Consider the following 22,675-nt stretch of genomic DNA (forward strand, 5'->3'; position numbering starts at 1 on the left):
AAGCAAAGTAACATGAATCAGATTACGTGAATTAGTAGCTGGAAGAACTCTGCCATGTACTATACAACCTAATGTACCAGGTTGACACCTAAGAAATGGATATTTAGTGTCCATAGTTCCCTATCTACAGTAGAAGATAAAACTAAATCAAATCAAAGGTCCCCATGGGTTGCAATGGGACGAAAAAATAGACACATGCATCATTTGCTAAAAGAGAACATCATGCTCTCATCTTCAGGCCTGCTACCATGCTTCGCTTTCCTCCGGTGCAGTCTCCCTCTTTTCTCTCAACATCGCATGCTTCGCAACGGAGCAAACGCCAGATTCCGAGTGCCCTCGCCGTGCATCGATGACAGGTACAATTTGGTTGAGCGAGGCTAGTTTCTGCTCAATGACACGGGCTTTGGCAGACATACTAAAGCATTTCGCGCCTATGATTCCGCAGTTGCGAGCGTGGTGACAAGCTAATCAGGAAGAGCCGAGCTCGGAATAATGAGTGCCTCCTCAACTATTAGAAAGCCTTCTCAGTTAGGTGCATAAAATGATATATAGAATGATAGGAGTGTCCATTACTAATAGACGTTAAGAGCATGCAAAGATGATACCCTCAAACTTTCTATAGATTAAAATCTGCAAATATTCCTTCAAGTCAAAGAAACTGTTATATTAAATTTTCTCATGGAGAGCTCACCACATTTTCTTCCATACTTGCTTTGAAAAGGCGTTTAATATGCAATCTGCATTAGACTAAATAATTTTCTATGTTGAGCTTCCAAATCATCTCCTAAATTTAAAGCCTAGACAATCTGTGAGATACTAAATGAGTGAACTTCCCTGAACCTTGTATTCATACTACAGTAAAAAAAATTGCCCACATGATAAATTCTGACATTCGCTGGTGTGGAAAGGATAACAAAAGCTACTGCTACATACCTTGACATACGCCAGCAACAACATCCAAACAGAAACAGCGGGCACCTTTAGCGAGCAGAGCGTGCAGCGTCTGGTCAGGGGATGTGAAGAAGCTTCACCACCATACAACGTTGTCGATGTACACGAACCAAGCCTCATAGGTTGTTTGCTCTAGTTCCATCTCTTTTGTAAATCTGAAATTGAGTTGAATTGTTGCTCTTGGTCAATGAGAGGCAAGATCCATGGAGGGAGATTGGATATGTGGGTTAGAACTTGGTCTTGAACATGGTGTCGGGACGCTGTGGACACAGTCAGGGGCGCAGCTGGTAGAAAGTCAAGGAGGAATCATCTGCCGAGTCCTTGTCCTATAGACCAATGATTATTAGTAAAGATTATTTCAACAACTCATTTTCTAGTGCTAGATATATACCACAGTAAGAAAAAATATGCATAGAAGTAGAATAATATCAATCTAAAAATTTAGTTAATTTGTAAACTATTTATATTTACAGCATGATGGGGTCGAAGTTCACGAGGTTGCTCGCCTAAAAGGCAAGCGGTATGGACAAGCGTAGATTTCTCGCCTAGGTGTCCTTTAGGAGCTCGGTGGCTGGAGGATCTTCATTAATCAATTGTCTCTAAGCGCAACCGGGTTCGCCTCCCGGTCACGGTCATATGCAGATCGAGATTGATCTCAAAACTCCTCAGTCATCACCATAAGTCGCAACAGAAAGAACATCACCGTACTTGAGGGTGCTGGGTCCTCGGTCTGCTTGGCCATGGGCGATGCCGACGGTGGGCTCCTTCCTGCCACAGCCCTCAGTGCGGTGGAAATAGGGTGATTGTGACAACATTTAATAGGTATTTAAAATAGAGAAGCATTTGAGAATAGCTAAAAAAAGTAACAATTGCTATGTTAATAGATTTTTATGCTGGTGATATATACCTGAAGTCCTGAACCAACCCATGATATTGGTTGATGTCAAAAAAAACATGATACTGTTAGTCTGCGTATTTGTTTCATCCCAAAAAGAAAGTTCAGATGCTTGTTTTTGTGATGACTTTGACATCTCCACAATGATGGATTTACCTTTTATGTGGCCAAAGCACTGTCAGAGTATGCATCATCTTATAACTGCACAAAAAGTATTGCGTATGTTAGAAGTTTGAATTAGGATTCAATCAAAGAACCTGGTAATAGCTGAACATAAATTAGGATAAAATTGCAATAATAATGGCCATCAATAGTTGCAACAGGAAGAAGAGGCAGATGGACAGCATGCAGGTTTACCAATAACAATGTTCACCAATAATTATTATCACCAACCATAGCTGTTTTCTGTTTGTAATAGGAATGTTTAGGAAATTATAAGCACAAACTCACCTTCTAACACACATGAGCACACATGCACATATGGTGCTTCCTTCTAGCCATTTTCTGGGTGGCTTCCTCTCATCCTCGAGGCACCAAGAATCATGCAGGATAGCGGCAAAAATCAGAATCACAGGCAGCATCGCCACAAGCACACATAAAAGCGGTCAGCGGCACATCACACGCGTGCGCGCACACACACACATGCACCTTCGTCAGCAAGCACAAGCAGACACTGTGAGAGAGAGAGAAACAGAGAGAAAGTGGTGTGTGTGTCTCAGAGAGAGATGGGGATAGTACCAAATCCGAAGCGACGTGCAGCCAATGAGCCAAAAATTCATCGACGACGGCTCACGCCAGCCCGACCAAGCCCTGGATGCGGCATGCCCAGCCGCTCGGTCCCCAACCCGCACTGTCGCGGACGCCTCCTACACCGGCGGCATCCCCGGGGTCCCCAAGCCGATGTGTGATCCGGCGCGGCGGGAGGGGCTGGCCCCGAGGAGCAGCGAGCAGGCGTGTCCATCGGTCTGGAGCCTGGCCAGCGCCAGCGGCTCAGGGGATCGGTGTCGGATCCTGGACATGGTCGGCGGCGGTTCATCAATGGGATCGGCGGCGTCTCCTGAAGAAGATCGATGGCTCCCCTCGAGGTAGCGCATGGACCGGCGACGGCTTGATGTGCGAGGGCGGCGGCGAAGGGAGATCGGAGATGGGGCGGCGGCGAACGACTCGTGCGTGCGAGTGCTTCGAGGGTAGAGGAATCGCTCGTACGTGCAAGGGACTGGTTAATTTTCGTAGGTTTTCTTTCTTAGATTTCTTCACACCGTTTTTTTCAGGATCGACCGGAGGTTTGCACCTTATGGGTGCGCGGGTTCCGGAGGGATCGCTGGGACGTGGGAGGTGGGAGGGAGGATGGAAATGAACCGGCTTTGATGGAACAAAAATTAACCGGTGGAAACTACCAAGTACCAACTGCTTCATTAGAAGTAGAGATACTATGTGTGATCTCCATTTACTTACACGACGTAAATTGATCCTAGATAAAAAAAAGATTTGCGCCAAATTTAGAGCCTTGCCATTTATTTACTTGTTTGAGAAGAATTTACAGCCTTGCCTTTTTTGTTTGAGGCCATTTGGACCCTTGGCAGATCCCGCGTTAGAAAGATCCGGCGTTAGTGCCGCGCCTTCACAGCTGCCCCGATTGGGCCCGATCTCGGTGGGCCACTCCGTGTTGGGTCGAGTAGGGAACTGTAACGAGGTAGTACTACCAGCGGTGCGGTGGTGCGGTGGTTGGAAAGAAACGCAGCCTTGAATTCATCGGAGGGAGGGGAGACCTCACCGGAAGGAAATGGAGGAGGAGACAAATCTGGGCGGCGTCGGCGGAGGGGAGATGAAGGAGGAGGTGGGGGAGGAGGGGATGGAGTCGTTCGAGCCGACGGAGGACGAGCTGGTGCTGCACTTCCTGCGGCCGCGGCTGCGCGGGTTCGCGCCGCGCGTGGCGGGCGCGGTGGTGGAGGCGGACCCGTGCGCGGCGCCGCCGTGGGAGCTGCTGGAGCGGCACGGTCTGCTGGGGCGCGGCCAAGGCTACTTCTTCGCGGCGCGGCGGCGCGGGAAGGTGCGGCGCACCCCGGAGGGCGGCGGCGGCGCGTGGATGCACAGCGGCAACAAGGAGGACCGCCGGTCCGTGACGGAGCTGGGCGTGGTCGCGCGCTGGTGCATGACGCGGTACTGCTTCTACCTCCGCGGCGGCGACGGGGCGCAGCAGGGGCGGCGGAGCACCGGGTGGGTCATGTCCGAGTACGAGATCACGGACCCGCGGTGCTACCGCCGCGCCGACGACGGCGAGGAGGACCAGTACTGGGTGCTCTGCCACGTCCGCCGCAGCATCAGGGAGAACGTCAAGCCGCGCTCCCGGAGGCGGTAGGGGGTCAGTACTCAGCAGGCTGCCGCGCCGGCCGGCGCAAGTCCGTGTCCGTTCGTCCTCGTCGTTCGTCGCTAACTCGCCATGTGTGATCTGATCTGCCATGTCCGTCCGTCGGTGCGCGGCACACTGTCTGTAATAAAGCAGAATTTGGTCCCTTCGATTTTGCTGCTCTGCCGTTTGTAAGTCTAAAAATAAGTCAAATTTGTTTCCTCAAAAATGTCAACTCAAGTTATTTCTCCGTCAACAACAACATAAGGTTGACTTGTTGATATAAACATAAGGTTGGCTTCTTGATATATATGTATGCAAATTGTTATGTTCCAGACTTTACAGAGTGGAAGCCCAGATGAAAATACAGATACAACAAGACTTTCTGGGAGGCATGATTACCATGCCTCCGACCGGTCAACCTCAGAGGCATTCAGCAAAGACCATCACAAGGAAAGACGATCCTGTGAATGCCATCAACAAGAGTAACAGGATAAAGCAGAGGAATTGATCCCGGGCACCAGTGATCCCGGATGAACAGTAAAATCCGAAAAAATAGTAAAAAAATTCAAAAAAATCTGAATTTTTTTGTCAAGAAACTTTGATGTTTTTTCTGCATGCGTGCCAATTTTCGTGATGAAATGACATTTGTGGAGGTGTCAGCAAAAAAAACAAAATCATGCTCCAAAAAAACTGTTTTTGGAAGCATTTTGGAGCATCGATTTTGTTTTTTTTGCTGAGACCTGCATGAATGTCATTTTGTCATGAAAATTTGTACGCATGTGAAAAATATGTCAATGTTTGTTGCCAAAAAAATTCAGATTTTTTTGAACTTTTTAAATATTTTTTTTGTTTGTACTGTAGCAAAGGGTGCCTGTGAGCTCGAGCTCACAATAGCACTTTCGGATAAAGCATATATATATCAGAGGCAACCATTGCTTCTACAATAAAGAATAAGCTCCTACAATAAAGGGGCTCCAAAATCTGACGGCAATGTCCCGGAGAAAGAGTTTCCTGATAAGTCCATGTATTCGGCATTTCTTGGAAATTTTGGCACCATACCTATCAATCTATTATTGGACAGTACCATTTTTTGTGTAGTCATAAATTCCAAGGTTGCTGGAAGTGTGCCGGTTATCTCGTTATCTGACAAATCTATGAAGTTTGTCCTTGAAAATGCAACCCAAAACCAAGCTGGGATTGCAGTTATGCTTGCATTTGATATATGTAGCAGCCGAAGGCTTGTCTGTGATCTAAGCCATGGCGGGAATGCCGGTCCTAGCTGCAAAGATGTTAAGAAAATTGCTTGTAGCCTGAATGGAGGAATCCAATTCTGACTGACCTTTATCTGAAGGTTTGTGTTGTGCAACCCCAAGAACTTCAAATGTTTGAGGCCTTTTAGATGATATTCAGTAACTATACCATTTAGTCTGTTTCCACCTAGCGATATAGGGGTTTGGCCTGGTGGTCGGGGTGGCGAAGCGGCGGCGAAGGCAAGAGAGAAAGAAGAAAGGATAAAAAATGAGGGAGGATGGAGTCACGAGGTCCGGAAAGGGTTTTGGGTGGGCCTAGCGTGTCGGACTCCTATGTTTCGCGTGTCCGGACTCCTACATAGCTTCCCCATTTTTGTCTCCGTTTTGCGGAAGAAATCGCATCCGGACCACCCGCGGACTGATACTTTTCCGCGTTGGATGGCTCCCGCGGTCCGGATGGATGTGGTTTGCGGGTCCGCCTAAAAGATGCCCTAAGTACACATTATCGCTTTTGTTCTTTTATTTTCAATAATATCTTATTTTTCTCGACCAAGATCGACTAGATAAACCTGGTGGGTAAATATATTATTGCAAGCACCAACAACCATCCAAGTCAACCTCCATCATTGACATCACCCGGACTGTTCCCTCAAGAGATGCTTCCAGGAAGGAAATGACATGTGAGTGCTCATATTTTTATTTAGTGATGGGAGCACTTATGTGTGTTCATTGTCTTACCATTATACATCTCTTTTGCAGGAATTTAACATTCTATTTTAGTTTTTTTAACACAATACAGACGCATGTGTTTATATATACACGCATACATTCATCCATATAAACACGCATGCACACCCTAACCCTATGAGCACTTTCGACAGACCGAGCCGACATATTATCTAAGATTAACGAAGTCTTCAAGGGCGCCTCATAGTCGACGGGAGCGTCTCTTTCCAATGAACTAGCTCAAATATTTCTTTCCTCTAGGGATTGTTGCAGATGTGTAAGCTTGCAAGGGAAACATGATGAGTGCCAAGGGAGTTTCGTAATCATCACTTACAATTGATAGGAGTCTTACTTAACTCGACACCACCTTGGTCTAGATCATCAATTGTACCAAAATTTGGGAACAATGTGATTGTTTTGGTGGTGCTTACACCCTGATCTGCATCTGCGTTGCAGAAGAACTTCATCATATTGGGAGGCCTTGACATTTCATTCCCCCGATATGCCGGATATTACCGACATGCACGTCATATCGCACTACTTAATTGGTGATCCTGTTATCACAATTACAGAATTGATGCGTATCTCTCCATCCTTAGTTAGTGATCTCCATTTACATATGGCCGGCGTTAGTTTTCTTTTTTGGGACAAAAAAAGATCCGGCGTTCGTGCTGTGGCTTTACAGCTGGGCCCGATTGGGCCCAATCGAGCAGACCATTTTGGCGGGCTACTCCGTGTTGGGCTGAATAGTGAAAGGTAGTCTCGGTGGGTGTCCTCTTTCTTTTAGCCATCACTGTCCTCCCGGTCCCTCTCGCCGCATCTTCTTGTCTGGTCTGGTGGTTGCCGAGTGCATTGACTTCGTCGGGGAAATGGAGGAGCAGGAGATAAATCTGGCCGTCGCCGGCGTAGGGGAGGTGAAGGAGGGGCTGGAGGAGTCGTTCGAGCCGACGGAGGACGAGCTGGTGCTGCACTTCCTGCGGCCGCAGCTGCGCGGGTTCGCGCCGCGCGTGGCGGGCGCGGTGGTGGAGGCGGACCCGTGCGCGGCGACCCCCTGGGAGCTGCTGGCGCGGCACGGCCTGCTGCGGCGCGGGCACGGCTACTTCTTCGCGGCGCGGCGGCGGCGCGGGAAGCGCGCCCAGGCGCGGCGCACGCCGGAGGGCGGCGGCGGCGCGTGGATGCACAGCGGCAACAGGGAGGACCGCCGGTCCGTGACGGAGCTGGGCGTGGTGGCGCGCTGGTCCATGACGCGCTACTGCTTCTACGCCCGCGACTGGGCGCAGGGGCGGCGGAGCACCGGCTGGGTCATGTCCGAGTACGAGATCACGGACCCGCGGTGCTACCGGCGCGCCGACGACGGCGAGGAGGACCACTACTGGGTGCTCTGCCACGTCCGCCGGAGCGTCAGGAAGAACCTCAAGCCGCGCTCCCGGAGGCCGTAGCCCGTAGGGGATCAGTACTCAGCAGGCTGCCTCGCCTCGGCTCGGTCGCCGGCCGGCCGGCGCAAGGCGGGGAGAGTCCCCATAGGATTTCGTGTTGCGTTTCTTGTGCTCGTCGCCCGGCATGTCCGTCCGTCGGTGCGCGTGGGCCATTGGCAGCGTTGAGAGAAGAAAGGAAATAAATGCGCGCTGTAATAAAGCAGTTCCGCGTGCGCCGTGAGCGGTGCACATGTTTTTCTTTAGAGTTAATACATGTTTTAGTACATAAACTTGTGATGATGGAAACAGTTTCATACAAAAACTAAAAAAACCCAAAAAATAGTACATGAACTCTACTGCCGTAACAAACGCATACAAATCTGTCCGAACTAGTCTGCGTGGAGTGCCACGTCAACAACCTGCATTTATCTAGAAACCTCCCGGACTTGTCGCAAAATTCAGTCTTTCGTCCTCACTCGCGCCAGGCTGAATAGAGTTAAACAAAAACACCCTCGACAGTTCAGATATACAGCCGACGCCCTCGTAACCCCTCCCCAAACCCCTCCCCTGTCTCGTCCTCGACGGCGACCCAGGGTGACACCGTCTTGGGCGTGGCGGCGCCGGCGATCGATGGAGCCGCGGCTTCGCGAACCAGGGGAGTTCCCTCCCGAGTATGGTATGTACCGAATCCCTTCCTCTAGACCGCAATTGGGAACCTAATTGGCCTGGGTTTAGTTAGGTTTAGGTGGCCCAGATGATCAATCCATGTTCGTCATATTTAGTGCTGAACAGTAGGTGTTTCTTGTGTGGATTGGTATGAGTTTCCTGTGCGGATTGATGGTAGACTAGGTTTTTGGGGATCGAGACTGCAATCAGGAACCTAATCGGTGTGGGTTTGATTCTGTAGTTGATGTGCTGCTGTTGTAGTTTGTCTGGTGCTGTTGATGGGGATTAAAGAGGTGATTTTAGCATTCAGATGCCGTTGAAGATACCAATATGGAAGTGTAGTTTGTCTACTACTATTGATAGGAATCCATGCCTCTGTACTGCTGTTTGTAGCATTGTAATGCTGTCCATGTGTTGAGTCCATGTCTGCTGATGAAAACTTCAGTTTTTAACTGTACATGTCTACCGCAATTTCAGATCAAAAGAGTGTGTACTGCAATTTCAGTTCCAATTTAAAAGAGTGGGCAGAAAACTGAACTTAAGATCACTGCAAAATGAAGTGTGTACTGCAATTCCAGTTCAAAAGAGTGGATTTTAATTTATGGAAGTGTGCATTTGTCAGAAAGAGTGCATTTTTAACAAGTGTTCATTTCTACTGCATTTTTAAATTACTAATATGTTCGGGTGCACATGTCTTCAGTTACAAATATGTTAGTACATTTACTGCCATGTCTCTCTTCATTTAGAGTCATCTTCACTGCCTATGTCCATTTTCACTTATATATTTCTCCAGTTACAGTTTTATTCAGTGCATATGTCCACTTATGTGTTGAATTGCATACATAAGTAATTCAGTTGCTGAGTTTTGAAATGTTCCGCTTTGTGCAGTGACAAATGGAGAAGACACTCAGTTGTTTTCAGTTGAGTTTGAGCACAATGGGATATTCATAGGGCAGGGTACAACTACAAACAGATCATATACAAATATTGGATGTACACATGATGCTTTCGACTACTGCCATGTTGATACATGGTCATTGGGCATGGTGAAGTACTGTTTGTCCAGGTTGGATTATGATCCCACTGATCCATTGGTCAAAGTGTATTGGGTTTTGCCAGGGAAAGATATTATGGATGGCCTTGTCTGTGTGGAAACTGAGGAAGCAATTGCTGCTATGGTCACTGCAAGCAAAGAAGCTAAAACATTGGATGTAATAGTGGACAAGGAAAACAAAATAAGGACTTTGTATGGCGACGATGTCATACTCAATAGATGCCCAACACTACCTAGAAAATTGCCAAGGTCTGGTCAGTTTGGAGAAGGGACTTCTGGTTCATATGCAGAGGAGGCGAGGGAAGAGGAGGAAACAGGGGAGGAGGAAGCAGGGGAATCAGGGGAAGCAAAAGATGCACAGACCGACTCGGACTTTTATGAGAGTGACTTTGACTGCGAAGATGGGGATGATGATCTGTTTGCTGAGAATGTGGATCCAGAGTTGAATGACAATAATGAGAAGCAAGCTGAAATATTTGACGAAGAGGACCCATTAGATGACGATGACCTCAGTCTGTCCAAGGAAGAGCTTGAGAAGCTTAATTACAGATTTAGAGTATTCAATCCAGAGCTGGATAGCAACAACCCAATGTTCAGGGTTGGCTTGGTATTTGGAGAAATGAAAGAACTAAGGGCTGCACTCACTGCATACAGTGTCAAAAATAGAGTTAAAATCTATAAACCAAGGAATGAGGCAGAGAGGTTAAACGCATCATGTCAATCTGATTGTCCTTGGAAGCTTAAAGCTTCAAAAGACAATAGAACAGGCAGCATTGTTGTGAGAGAGTACAATGGAGACCACACATGTCAGAAAATATGGAACTCCAAGTGCTTGACAGTTAAATATCTCACACAAATGTTCATAGATGAATTTAGAGACAATAAGAAGATGGACTTGGTTACATTTGGAAGAAAAGTTCAGAAACAGTTTAAGTTGCTACCAGACAGAATGAAGTTGGGCAGAGCCAGGAAAGAAGCATTGAGGATCATTAATGGAGATGAAGCAGCTCAGTATAGCATGCTATGGGATTATGGCCAGGAATTGAGGAGAAGCAACCCTGGAAGCAAATTTATAGCTTGCACAACAAAGGTGAAGGAGAAGGATGACCTAGAGCCAAAGGATCATCTATCATCACTATATTGGTCTTATGATGCATGCAAGAGAGGCTTCTTGAATGGTTGCAGGCCAATAATCTTTGTTGATGGATGTCACTTGAAGAGCAAGTACAAAGGGCAGTTGCTTACAGCTGTGGGCATAGACCCAAATGACTGCATCTTCCCAATTGCCATGGGCATGGTTGAGGTGGAGTCCACATTTACATGGGAATGGTTCCTCACTACACTAAAAAATGATCTAAATATTCTCAACACTTCTCCATTCACTATCATGAGTGATAGGCAAAAGGGATTAATCAATGCTGTTGAAAAGGTCTTCCCAGATGCAGAACACAGATTTTGTGTTAGACACTTGTACCAGAACTTTTATCAAAAGTTCAAAGGTGAAACAATGAAGAATATGCTTTGGGCCATTGCTAGGTCTACAAATATGGACAAATGGAAATTGAATAGAGACAAGCTCAAGGAGGAGAATGAAGCAGCTTACAATTGGTTGGATGGGAAGCACCCGAACCAGTGGGTCAAAGCATTTTTCTCAGATTTCCTGAAGTGTGACATACTACTGAACAACATGTCAGAAGTATACAATAGGTGGGATTTGATTGAACTTTAATGATTTGTTACTTGAGCATTTGTGTTGTCACTTCAACATTTGTTACTTGAGCTAATTATGTATTGTGTCATTTGTATGTACTTGCAGCTACATCTTGGATGCAAGGGAGCTTTGCATTGTGTCTATGCTAGATTGTATAATGCACAAGATGATTGTAAGGCATGAGAGTAAGCAGAGGGAAGCAATGGAGAAGTGGACAGGAAGAATCTGCCCCAAGATCAGGAAGAAGTTGGACAAGAGTGCGGAGTACTCTGGTAACTGCTATCCAACTCATTGTGGTCTTGGAGTATATTCCGTTGAGTCTGGAAACAACACATACATTGTAGACATTCTTGCTAGGTGTTGTGATTGTAAAAGATTTCAACTTAGTGGGGTGCCCTGCAATCATACAATTGCTTGCTGTAGAGCTGATAGGATAGATCCAGAAGAGTTGGTCCACAGATGCTATAGTATAGAAACCTATCTAAAGGCATATGGTCACAACATCATGCCTATGAGAGATAAAGCTCACTGGCAGAAAATGAATGGGATTAGAGTACACCCACCAGTTTTCACAAAGGTAATGGGCAGGCCACCAAAAAGGGCAGCCCCAGTGCATGTAGCTCCCGCTTGCGCAGGGTCTGGGGAAGGGTCCGACCACTTTGGGTCTATTGTACGCAGCCTTTCCCTACATTTCTGTAAGAGGCTGTTTCCAGGACTTGAACCGGTGACCTCATGGTCACAAGGCAGCAGCTTTACCACTGCGCTAAGGCTCCCCTTCAATGGGCAGGCCACCAAAGAATAGGAAAAAGACCCCAGAAGAGAAGAAGAAAAAAGATGGTAGTATATATCTCAACAAGAAGGGTGTGACCATGCATTGCTTTATCTGTGGAAAATCCGATCATAACAAGAAAGGGCATGACAAGTACATGGCAGCAGAAGTTGAAGCTCAACTAGATGAAGAAGAAGAAATAGAAGATCCTTCAATTCTTCAGGCAAGTCACTGAATTTTGCAACATATATACTTTTTGCAAGTTACTAAATTATGCAACATAGACAATTCTGCAAGTTATCCAACTTAATTATGCATGTATTATCTTTGCAGGACATAATGCCAGCAAGACTAAATCCCAGGTTGGACCCAATGAATGTTAGAACTAGCATGGTGTACATGATGGGCCATGAGGTAAAATTCATAAAGCAAGCACTTGTTTTTTTAGTATCACATAACTGTATTTCTTGCACTTCTCCTAGCACTTGCACTTGTATAAATCTAGTTATTTCTCTTGCTTATTATAAATCCAGTTATTTTGTTTGCATCTTCACATTTGCAGGATAGAGCATATGTGAGCCAAGTGACACCACCAGGACCGTTGCCAGAGCAAGCAGCTTTTGTGCTTGATGCTATAGACTCAATTCCTCAAAGGACAAGAACGACCACGACAACCAACAGAGGAAGGGTGAGAGCCAGAAGAAAATCAAGAACTATAAGTGAGCAAACACATCTAGATGAACCTGGTTCTAGTGCACAAGCAGGAAGATAAAACAAAAGAAAAACAACAACATGCAGTACTGAAAGTGGAGTTGGGAGAGGAGCTGGCAGAGGAGGAACAAGAGCAAAAGGAGCTGGCAGAGGAGGAACAAGAGCAAGAGGAGTTGGGAGAGGGGCTACCAATGGAGCTGGCAGAGAAGTAGATGCCAATGGAACATACATTGGAGGGGCTGGCAGTGAAGCAGGCATAGGAGGAGCTTGGAGTGGATTTGGCACAGGAGGATTTGGAAATGGAGCAGGCATAGGAGGATTTGACAATGGAGCAGCCATAGGAGGAGCTTGGAATGGAGCATGCATAGGAGTAGGGGGGGCTTGGAATGGAGCAGGCATAGGAGGATTTGACAATGGAGCGGCCATAGGAGGAGCTTGGAATGGAGCAGGCATAGGAGGATTTGACAATGGAGCGGCCATAGGAGGAGCTTGGAATGGAGCAGGCATAGGAGTAGGAGGAGCTTGGAATGGAGCAGGCATAGAAGTAGGGGGAGCTTGGAATGGAGCAGGCATAGGAGTAGGAGGAGCTTGGAATGGAGCAGACATAGGAGGAGCTTGGACTGGATCTGGCACTGATCCATCTCAGTATCCACTATATAGACTCATGTTTGGAGATGATGGAGCTAGGCACATGATCCCAGACCTTAATGCCACGGATGAAGTACCAGTTTCACATAATGCACCTCCAGGAGATCAGTGCTAGAGTGCTTGAAGTTCTTAAATAAACTTCAAGCTACTTTGTAGAAGTTCATGTATGAACTTTATTTTTTTAAGTGCTCATTTTGTAATGGTGTAGCCACTATTTTTGTAATGATGCACCCACTTTAGTGTTGTGTGCAATCTGCTGTGATCAAAATTCAGTAAAAACTTGATCAGTTCTGCAATATACTGTGATCATATTCAACATTTAAGTGTTGTCTTGCTTACTGAATTTTTTAGATGAATGTTTCTACCAAATTCAGACTTGTCTGAATTCAGTAAAAACTTGTTCTGGAGATGCATGTTTCTGTCCAAATTTACTGCACTGGACTGAATTTTAACATCTATTTTTTTGCTGTCAAATTCAGTGCAAACAGAAGTTTCTACATCTGTCCAATTTTAACATCTATTTCTGACAGATTGTGCTTCTGCTGTCAACATGACTGAATTTTGCTTCTGCTGTAACATGACAAAAAAAATTGTAGATACTGGGACTCGAACCCAGGATGAGCAGTGACATGCAACAGTCAATATACCAGTACGCTATGAGTGGATTTCGCACAAACTACGTGTTATATCTCTTTTCTATGCTGAGGACGTGACCTCACTACAGCCTTCCACGGCCGCGTACTCCAGTTTTCAGTGAGCACTGCAGCAAGCAAGGAGGCCACCCGGCGTTTCGTCTGCGACGCACGTCCAACAAGGGAGGAAGCTGTACTAGCGCTGCACGTCCATGTTACGGCCGCACACTCTGGCCGTGTGTGTAGGGTGGCGGCACACCACGAGGCGGCGCGTGACGCATATATGGCGCGCCAACAGTTTGACCAGCAGCTGAGGATGGTCGCACGCAAGCCGGCGGCGCACGACGGCAAGGCTGGCTGTACCCGTGCCCCTCATGCCCTGTCGTCGGACGACGAGGAGTAAGCATCTAGTCTGAACTTTCGTCAGTTCAGTTAGTGCAGACGAAAGCGCAGTTACGTCAGTGTAGTTGTACTGCCATCAGTGAGTCTTGCATCAGTAGTTTGTGCTCTCGCCGGCGATGAGAGATCAGCGGTGTTGAATGAGAGCGACAACGGCGGCGAGGGCAAGGGGCGAGAGAAGTTATTAGGGATTGAAATTAGGGAATCGCCGCGAGCAGAGGATTTGGAGTTTTGTGTGCTACTGACCAGGGAACCTAATAACATAAATAATATACATAGTGGGGGGCTTTTTAAAAAATAACAAGACGCCGGGCGCGTGCCTTTATCCGACGTGGCCTGCCAAATGTCACGTTGTGAGCAATTTGTATGCGTTTGTTACGGCAGTAGAGTTCATGTACTACTTTTTTGGGGTTTTTTAGTTTTTGTATGAAACTGTTCCCACCACCACAAGTTTATGTACTAAAACATGTATTAACTCTTGATGCATCGGGATATATAAACTCATTGAACGTCCCCGAATTCTTATTTGGAAGTTGGATATGATCGTCTATGTTCTCAAATTCCTGACCTTCGACGTCACCTTAACCCTCATCCTTCATGATTATGTTGTTCATGACCACACAACATGTCATCACCTCCCATAAGGTTTCTGGATCCCGTATTTCTATAGGCTCTCGAACAACTTGAAAACAGGCTTGGAGCATTGCAAATGTCCTCTCCATATCCTTACTAACTCATTGTCTTTGGGCAAAGCGAGCTCTTTTTTGACTAACTAGCTAAGAGATGATCTTCGCAGAGGAGGATACACAGATGTTGTCAACCAGATAGTAGCGCATGTTATAGTCATGTCCAATGGCAATATCCATTGGCAGTATAGTTGCATGGATATTTCAAAATCCATGTCCCAATCCATAACTTCAAACAAGGGACAAAATTTGTCAAAATTTTAGGGCAAACATTTCATCAAACACTTGCCGGGTGTGGTGAACTCACGGACGACATCCGCAGGGGCATGGACTTGCGCGGTGGACGGACGAGAGCTGGAACGGCGGCGTAGGTACATTTTTGGAACAATGTCTTTGAATAAATATTGATCATTTCCAAATACACGTTGCATGTGTTTCGAGTGGTATGAAATACTTTGTTTTTCATTTACTGCCTCTGTCCCAAAATTCTTGTCTTAGATTTGTCTAGATACGGATGTATATATACATCCGTATCTAGACAAATCTAAGACAAGAATTTTGGGACAGAGGGATTATTTTTAAATGTTGCAAGCATTTTGTGAAACACGTGAACATTTTTTGTTGACTGTACAAAACTTTGTTTTAAACTACGTGCACATATTTTACATTGTATAAACATTTTTTATTGTCACAAAAAAATTGACAAAAATATTTATTGCATAAACATTTTTTTGAATGGTACAATACACTTTTTTACAAATTCTGTGAACATTTTTATATTCTATTAACACTTTTAAAAGTCATGAACTTTTGGTGATACGCACAAACATCTTTTAAAGGTCATGAACATTTGTTTATGGTAACAACAATTTTTTAAAGTTGCGCCAACACTTTATTTACGCTGCATGAATGTTTTTTAAATGAATAATTATTATTTAAAAAAGATTCCTTTTCAGAAATATAAATAAAAGTTTGTGATAGGGCGCCAGCTATACCTGGCCATGGGCAGCCTGGCCCGGTCGGCCCGACCCGGCCTGGCCCGACCTTGTCCATGGGCCGGGCTCGGGCCTAGGTTTTGAGCCCGAAGCCCGGGCCGGGCCGGGCCCGAGCCCGTCAATTTTGCCATTTAAGGAAGAGGTCCGGCCCGTGGCCCAAGGCTCGACGGGCTTTTAGTGTGATGGGCCGGGCTCGGGTCCGATTTTTAGGCCCGACGGCCAGGCCGGGCTCAGGCCTGGGTTTTTTGCGTCGGGCTTTGGTTGGCCCGGCCCGAGGAATGGCCAGGTATAGCGCCAGAGCTCCTCCCATGCCAGGCCGGTCTATTTTGGGCATCCTTGATGCGAGATGTGCTTGTGCCTTGCTGCGGGTGAGACAAAGCCTCTCCCATAGATTATTAAAACACGATGAGCGTTTCTTAAATTCATGATGAAATTTTCCTAAAAATACGATGAATATTTTTAAAGTATAATGAATTTTTTAAACATGATATTTTTTTAAAATACATTATAAAGTGTTTAAAAAACATGATATAAAATTTAGAATAAAAATGAATATTTTTTAATACATTATGAGAAATTTTGATGCGCGGTACTCTCATCGTCCCATAATATAAGACATTTTTATAAGCTATGTTAGTTTGAGAAAACGTCTTATATTATGGGACAGAGGGAGTATTTTTTTTCTATACACGATGATCTTTTTCTGAAAACATATAACTTTTTTAAAGACAAGATGAACATTTTTAATACATGATGAGCATTTTCAAATACACAATGATTACTTTTGGATAAAGTATACAACAGACATTTTCAAAACAGGATGATTATTTTATAGACACAACAATTTTTTTTAAAACATGATATGTTTTCTTTTCTGGATTGGCTGAAAAGCTAACATGCAACGTTCGGCTAACTGAATTTCCTAACAAGACTTCCTGGAGCCATGAGTAGCATGCCGCAAAACTGAAGATCAATATTTGTAAGAGAAGACTCCGGGGCGTGTGATTCCTTTAGCAGTTTTTTTTAGGTAATGGGCGGCGCTTCATTGATTTAATCACAACAAGTTCATTACAAAGCAGAGCTCGGATGAAATCCGGAGCTTCAACATACCAAGCACCTACGACGACATGCTCCGCCGATCGCATGATAGCAGGAGCCGCCCTATTACAGACTCAACTAACATGAATATGGAAACTGAAACAAACTTCAATGCTAACAGCTTGATGTAGTACCAGTAGACGACCGATCAGCTTTTGGAGGCATTCAGCTTAGCCACCAGAGAAGAACAATCAGAAGCTCTGAATACCATCAGCAAGAGAACAGGATAAAGTATATCAAGTGGCCATTGCTTCAGCGGGTTCAGGATGGCAAACCTTCTCCTAGAAGCGATGGTGAGCGTTCAGGAACATACCAGTGATCACGGGGACACAACAGAACAACACCAGCACCAATACATTCAGATTGTAAGAAGACGGCAGCATCAAAGTTGACCATAACCTTGTCCTCCCGGCGGACTTCATCTTTGAACTGAGGGGGTGAAATCACAACTTTTGGAAGCTTTGGCTTTGAAAGAGTGCTGCAAAATCATCTCAATGCAAGCTTGGGAGAACAGGAAACAGTGCATGGGTGAAACTTGAAAACTTTGAGACCCTATCGCCCCTCCAGTACTGTAAGGGCTTCCATATCCACAGAGTCCTCACCGTAGTCTGCTCTCTTTGCTGCCTTATTTCTCTGAGAAAAATACAGTGGCTTATCAGGCCTTGCAAGTGGTGTGCTTCTACTCTCCAAGGTTGATACAACGGTTGACATGAGTGGTCTGGCATCCGGATCATCCTGAACACACAAGAGCCCAACATGGATGCAACACAAAACGTCTTCATTCGAGCAGCCCTCTGGAACTGAAGGATCCACCAAATCCATTGCTAACCCTTCCTTCCATAGACTCCATGCCTGAATAAATCGAATCAAAAAATTTTTAAGTCAAGTGGTCAAAAGGAATTGCAGACATTGGCAATGATAAATCGTAATCTTACATATATTATAAGGTTGGGGAACTCCTTGATGTTCTCGGTTGAGCTAATCCTTAGACCACTTACAGTTTCCAAGAGCAACACTCCAAAGCTATAGACATCAGACTTAACAGAAAAGAGGCCTTCCATTGCATATTCTAGAGACATATAACCGCTGGATAAATCATATCATCAGCAAGACTTGTACGTTTCGAGTTGAGTTTAACTATGAATGACTTTAATGAGCAACTACACGCAAGATAGTACTTACTATGTTCCGACAACTCGGTTAGTGTTCGCCTGTTGCTCATCTCCACCAAAGATTCTTGCCATGCCAAAATCAGATATCTTGGGATTCATATCTCCATCTAGCAAAATGTTGCTTGTTTTCAGATCCCTATGAATTATCATCAGTCTTGAATCTTGATGGAGATAGAGTAGCCCCCTAGCCACTCCTTTTATTATATTGAATCGTGTCGGCCAGTGGAGCATTGACTTCTTTTCAGAATCTGCAATGATGTATGGGATTATGATTTCACATGTGGCATCAACTGATTTTTCACTGATTAATTTGTGATCGGAACATACTCAAAAGGAAGGTGTCAAGGCTTTTGTTTGGTTGATACTCATAAATAAGTAGCTTTTCATCACCCTGCACACAATAACAGACAAGCCTTACAAGGTTCTTGTGTTGCAGTTTAGCAATCACAACTACTTCATTACTGAACTCTATTGCCCCCTGCCCAGAACCTCTACTCAGCCTTTTAACAGCAACTTCTTTGTTGCCATGTAAGAGCCCCTGCATTATAGTAGCAGGAAGAAAATTAAGGTTGCAAAATACTATGGTTCAGTTTTGAATCACAGCAAAAAGTGACAGATTTTTCATATTTCGGTGCAATTAGAAACACACTGTTGTGTTTATGTTTACCTTGTAAACTTTGCCAAAGCCGCCTTCTCCAAGTAAATTGGACATAGAGAAGTTGTTTGTTGCAGCAACTATTTCCTCGAAGCTAATAAATGGAAGTTCATGAGTTTCCTCTCCAAGTCCATCACTAATGCGCAAACCCCCCATTATCAGTCTCTTTGATCTTCCTTCCTTGTCATGTTTGCCTAAGAGAAATATCATCTTTGTTGTCTTAAAAAGGCCACAATATGTGTCTTCCAAACTGCTTCTCAAAAATTAAATGAATGTACTACCTTTAAGCTTGCGGAACCATACAAGGCATGCCAATAGAAGTATCAGCAACACACTTGCTGAAATTGCTGGTATAACTTTTATTACGATGCTCTTTCGCCCTTTGCCTGAAAAGGAACGATGTTATGAGGTTCAATTTATTGTAAATCTTTACTTTAACCTACAGTTCAGTTAATTGCATCAGGAATGTTTTAGATGAGTACTTGGGCTCACTACCTGTACCACCATTTGGGCATATCAAATACGTTGACATATATAGATAGTACAAACACCAAGCAAATGACAACAACATGGGGATAGCGCATATAGTCGAACAATTTGAATACTGAAATTCTGAAAGCATAGGTTTTCAGATTAGCATGTTAGGATTCTAAGAACTAATACCCTCTAGTGACTTTGCTGCGTGTAGTGGTGGAGCCAAAGTGTGAGCAACTCAAAATTTATTAGCAAGTTATAAGGCAGCAAGTTGTCATGCTCTGCTTCTTATGTTACACACAAATTCTTAAACTGAAGCATTCATGAACGTAAACAAGAGCAGTAGAAAGAGGAACGTACTTGACAAGGCAGCAAGGCGGAGATACAGGTTCTCATAGCCGATGGTGCGACCCTTCTCCACATCAATCAGCTCCCCGGTCCACATCAGGCACCTTGTTGCATCCCCATCAATGTTGCTGGTGCTTAGATTAGCATAAGCATATGCTACACATGAGCAATTTTTGTTGCACTCCACTTGGCAGTCATCATAGCTTTTGTTCCACAGGCGTACAAATTTGTCTGGCACCTTCATTGCTGGCAAGGTCAAGAAATTGTCCTCTCCACCACACTGCAGTTCTTCCTTTCTCCGGCAACCATGAGAAAAATTGCCTCTGACCCACTTTGTTTTGTCACTAGGGTCAAATCCATCAAGGCACTTACATGTGGGAATTGCTTCTGTGTTGTCGCAGTAGCCATATGCACCACAGTATCCATAGAGACTACAGCGGTAAGCTGGCGACGGTGGTATAGCAGGGGTCCAATCTGTCAAGCTGGTATTCCATCTCCATAGCGCGGTCTTTCCGGAGTAGTCAACCTTGTAAATTATCCTGGAGGAGCCATCTGATAGTCCAAATGTTGCATAGGCCTCACCATCGAAGCCCTTCTAAACTGTCAAATACATGAGTGGACTAACGGTCTGGAGACCCACGTTGGAGGATACATAGCCGTTCCACACAGTGGCACGGAAGTATGGCACTGACCCATCCCAGACGAAGAACTGTAGGGGACTGTCAAGGTCATTCCCACCAGAGAACCTGCCTTTTGAAGGGTCTTCAGGACCCTTCCAAGAGATCATCCGCCATGTTGGGTGTGTCTTGTGGGTCGTCCGCATAGGCATGCCAGGAAGGACGGTGTCACTTGGGTTTTCAAAGCTCTGCCATAACATGGCACCATCTGGTGATAAGACTACAAGATTGCCATTGTTGAGAAGCTTGGCCGAAGAGTTGCTGCCAGTGATTGTGTTTGTCATCCAAAGTATGTGGTGGCCATTGGTTTCGGACAACACAAGGCTAGAGTTGTCGGTCATACTAAGCACCGCGGATGAAGCATCAGTGATCGGATTACCGCGGTTGGCAACCCAGACAACGGTGCGCAATGGGATATCGTTGAACCATATGCCAACATACATATTTTCAGTTGAATTTGAGGGGGAAAAGAAGCCCAAGGCAAACGAACCTTGTTCCGAGATGAGAGTTTTTCCAGGAGTGAGACCCATGCCAGGGACAAGCATGCTGTCAGGTGTGCAGAGACGCACTGAACTGAAGGGCCAAGGAATCAGGAGCATGGTGATGAACAAGTGGAGGGAAGGCAGATACATGCTTACAGCAGGATCAGAGAAGGGGATAAGATTGGGTGGAGAAGATGGAGGAAAAATTTCACAGTGAACTACGAAAACTAACCTTGCAGTTGAAATAGGTGAACCGCTGTTCCATTTCCTTCTTTGTCGATAGTTAAGATAGACAGTGAAGTGTGAACGGAGGGCAGTATTCAATACAATGTAGCTCGACTGGTGGAATGGACCCTGATGCATCACTATCTATCAGCCTATCAACTGGAGAGTGGTAAATGCCAGGAAGGTGACTAGGTGACAGTAAGACAAAGAAAGCAGAGACTAGCAAAATGATACTTCTTCCGTTTCGATAAAGAAAGCTCACGCATATTGTTAGATCATCAACCTGACCAACAAAAAATGAGTTACATGTGCATATTGTCAGAGGACATGACTAATGGTCAGACCTCCCACAATGGAAATGAAAGAATACTACTAATTTGCACATTTATCACTACTAATATGAAACATGTTTCAGTTTGTACAGTGTCCAAGATCAGAGGTTATGGATGGCTGCCAGAGGACGAATCAAATTGCATGATGCCAAATACTACATGATTCACCTACTACTGAAAACATCATCGGATAAAATCAAGAGAAAGTTACTCAGAACCGTGAAAGAGAAAACTAATTATAGCTCTAATATTCAGGGGAGCAACAGGGTACATATGATCCTAAGGGAACATTGTGCAAACGCACACATCATCATGTGTAATCAACATAATTTGATTTTAATTAATATAGTTATTTCATCATCTTAATGCCTTTTCTAATCATCTGGCAGCTGGCCGGAATAAAGGCCTATGAATAGTATTCCACTTTAATCATCTCATCTCTGCTACTTTTGTCCACATAATCACTATGGAAGCGAAGGTAGATTCAGATGAGCTGATTATGTAAGTATCTCTGGTGATTTTTTTCATTTTAGTTCCTTTTGTGTCGTTGCCTCCAACAAAATATGAGGAACTATAACTTGAGCTCCTTTAGATGAATATTCAAGGCCACTCACTGATAATTCAGTGTCAAAGTTAAAACCTGGACATTTCCTCCTATCATTTCATTAACAAATATCTAACCGGTGTTTTCTTACTGTTTACCTTCCTTTTTCCCACTGATCTAGTTGTCTTATTTTGCATCCTGCTAAATCTTACTCTTTTGTCTTTTCATTATCAGAACTATGCTTTTGGTAGAAAAATCACATTTGACTTCAACTTGGGGTTTCAAGGTGTTGTACCTTCGATAACCATGATGCCCGTTACATGTGGACTCTCTCACTCTTGAGTCTTGACTCTTGCACATGTAAGTCATAAGATACATCTTTATCTTGGCAAAGAAAACCCTGTGGAGAACAAGGCATTAAACGAGCTTTCTCTGCACTCAATAATAATATCCGTATCTTTCTTCATATTTTTGTCCATGTGCATTAATATTGTAATAAGAAGTTGCACCTATACATTGGCTTTGGCCCTGGTAAGTCCCTTGGCAGGGGATAATGTCACTGCTGATATTCTTTCATGTGCAGCTGGAAACTTACCATTGTTGCCAGATATGTTGACCTCTGAAACAAGAATCTAAATTTATGAAACCATGTATACCTGCAAGATGGACGACCCATATTTGTTAATCAAGCATTTACATCATCAAACAAAAACTAAAATGAGTGAGTAGTTGCAGTACCATTCAGAGTTAGGGATCCACACATTACTTCACCCAAGTGCAGTGTGCTATCACTAGGAGCCTTTGTATTAG

General features: G+C 44.8%; 2 protein-coding genes and 1 pseudogene across 2 annotated transcripts in view; 2 read left to right on the top strand and 1 right to left on the bottom strand.

The window, feature by feature from the left end:
• Nucleotides 1–22,675, top strand: part of LOC119270439 (glucan endo-1,3-beta-glucosidase GI-like) — a 74,193-nt gene that overhangs the window by 28,899 nt on the left and 22,619 nt on the right. The gene's annotated exons all lie outside the window — the stretch shown is intronic.
• On the top strand, nt 7,007–7,838 carry LOC119270442 (NAC domain-containing protein 18-like). The gene has a single exon (XM_037552443.1). The coding sequence runs from the start codon at nt 7,042–7,044 to the stop codon at nt 7,609–7,611; it is 570 nt and encodes a 189-aa protein (XP_037408340.1). The 5' UTR covers nt 7,007–7,041; the 3' UTR covers nt 7,612–7,838.
• Nucleotides 16,906–22,295, bottom strand: LOC119270438 (annotated as a pseudogene).

Source organism: Triticum dicoccoides, chromosome 3A (genome assembly GCF_002162155.2).
Source record: "Triticum dicoccoides isolate Atlit2015 ecotype Zavitan chromosome 3A, WEW_v2.0, whole genome shotgun sequence".
In the NCBI taxonomy this organism is placed as follows: Eukaryota; Viridiplantae; Streptophyta; class Magnoliopsida; order Poales; family Poaceae; genus Triticum; species Triticum dicoccoides.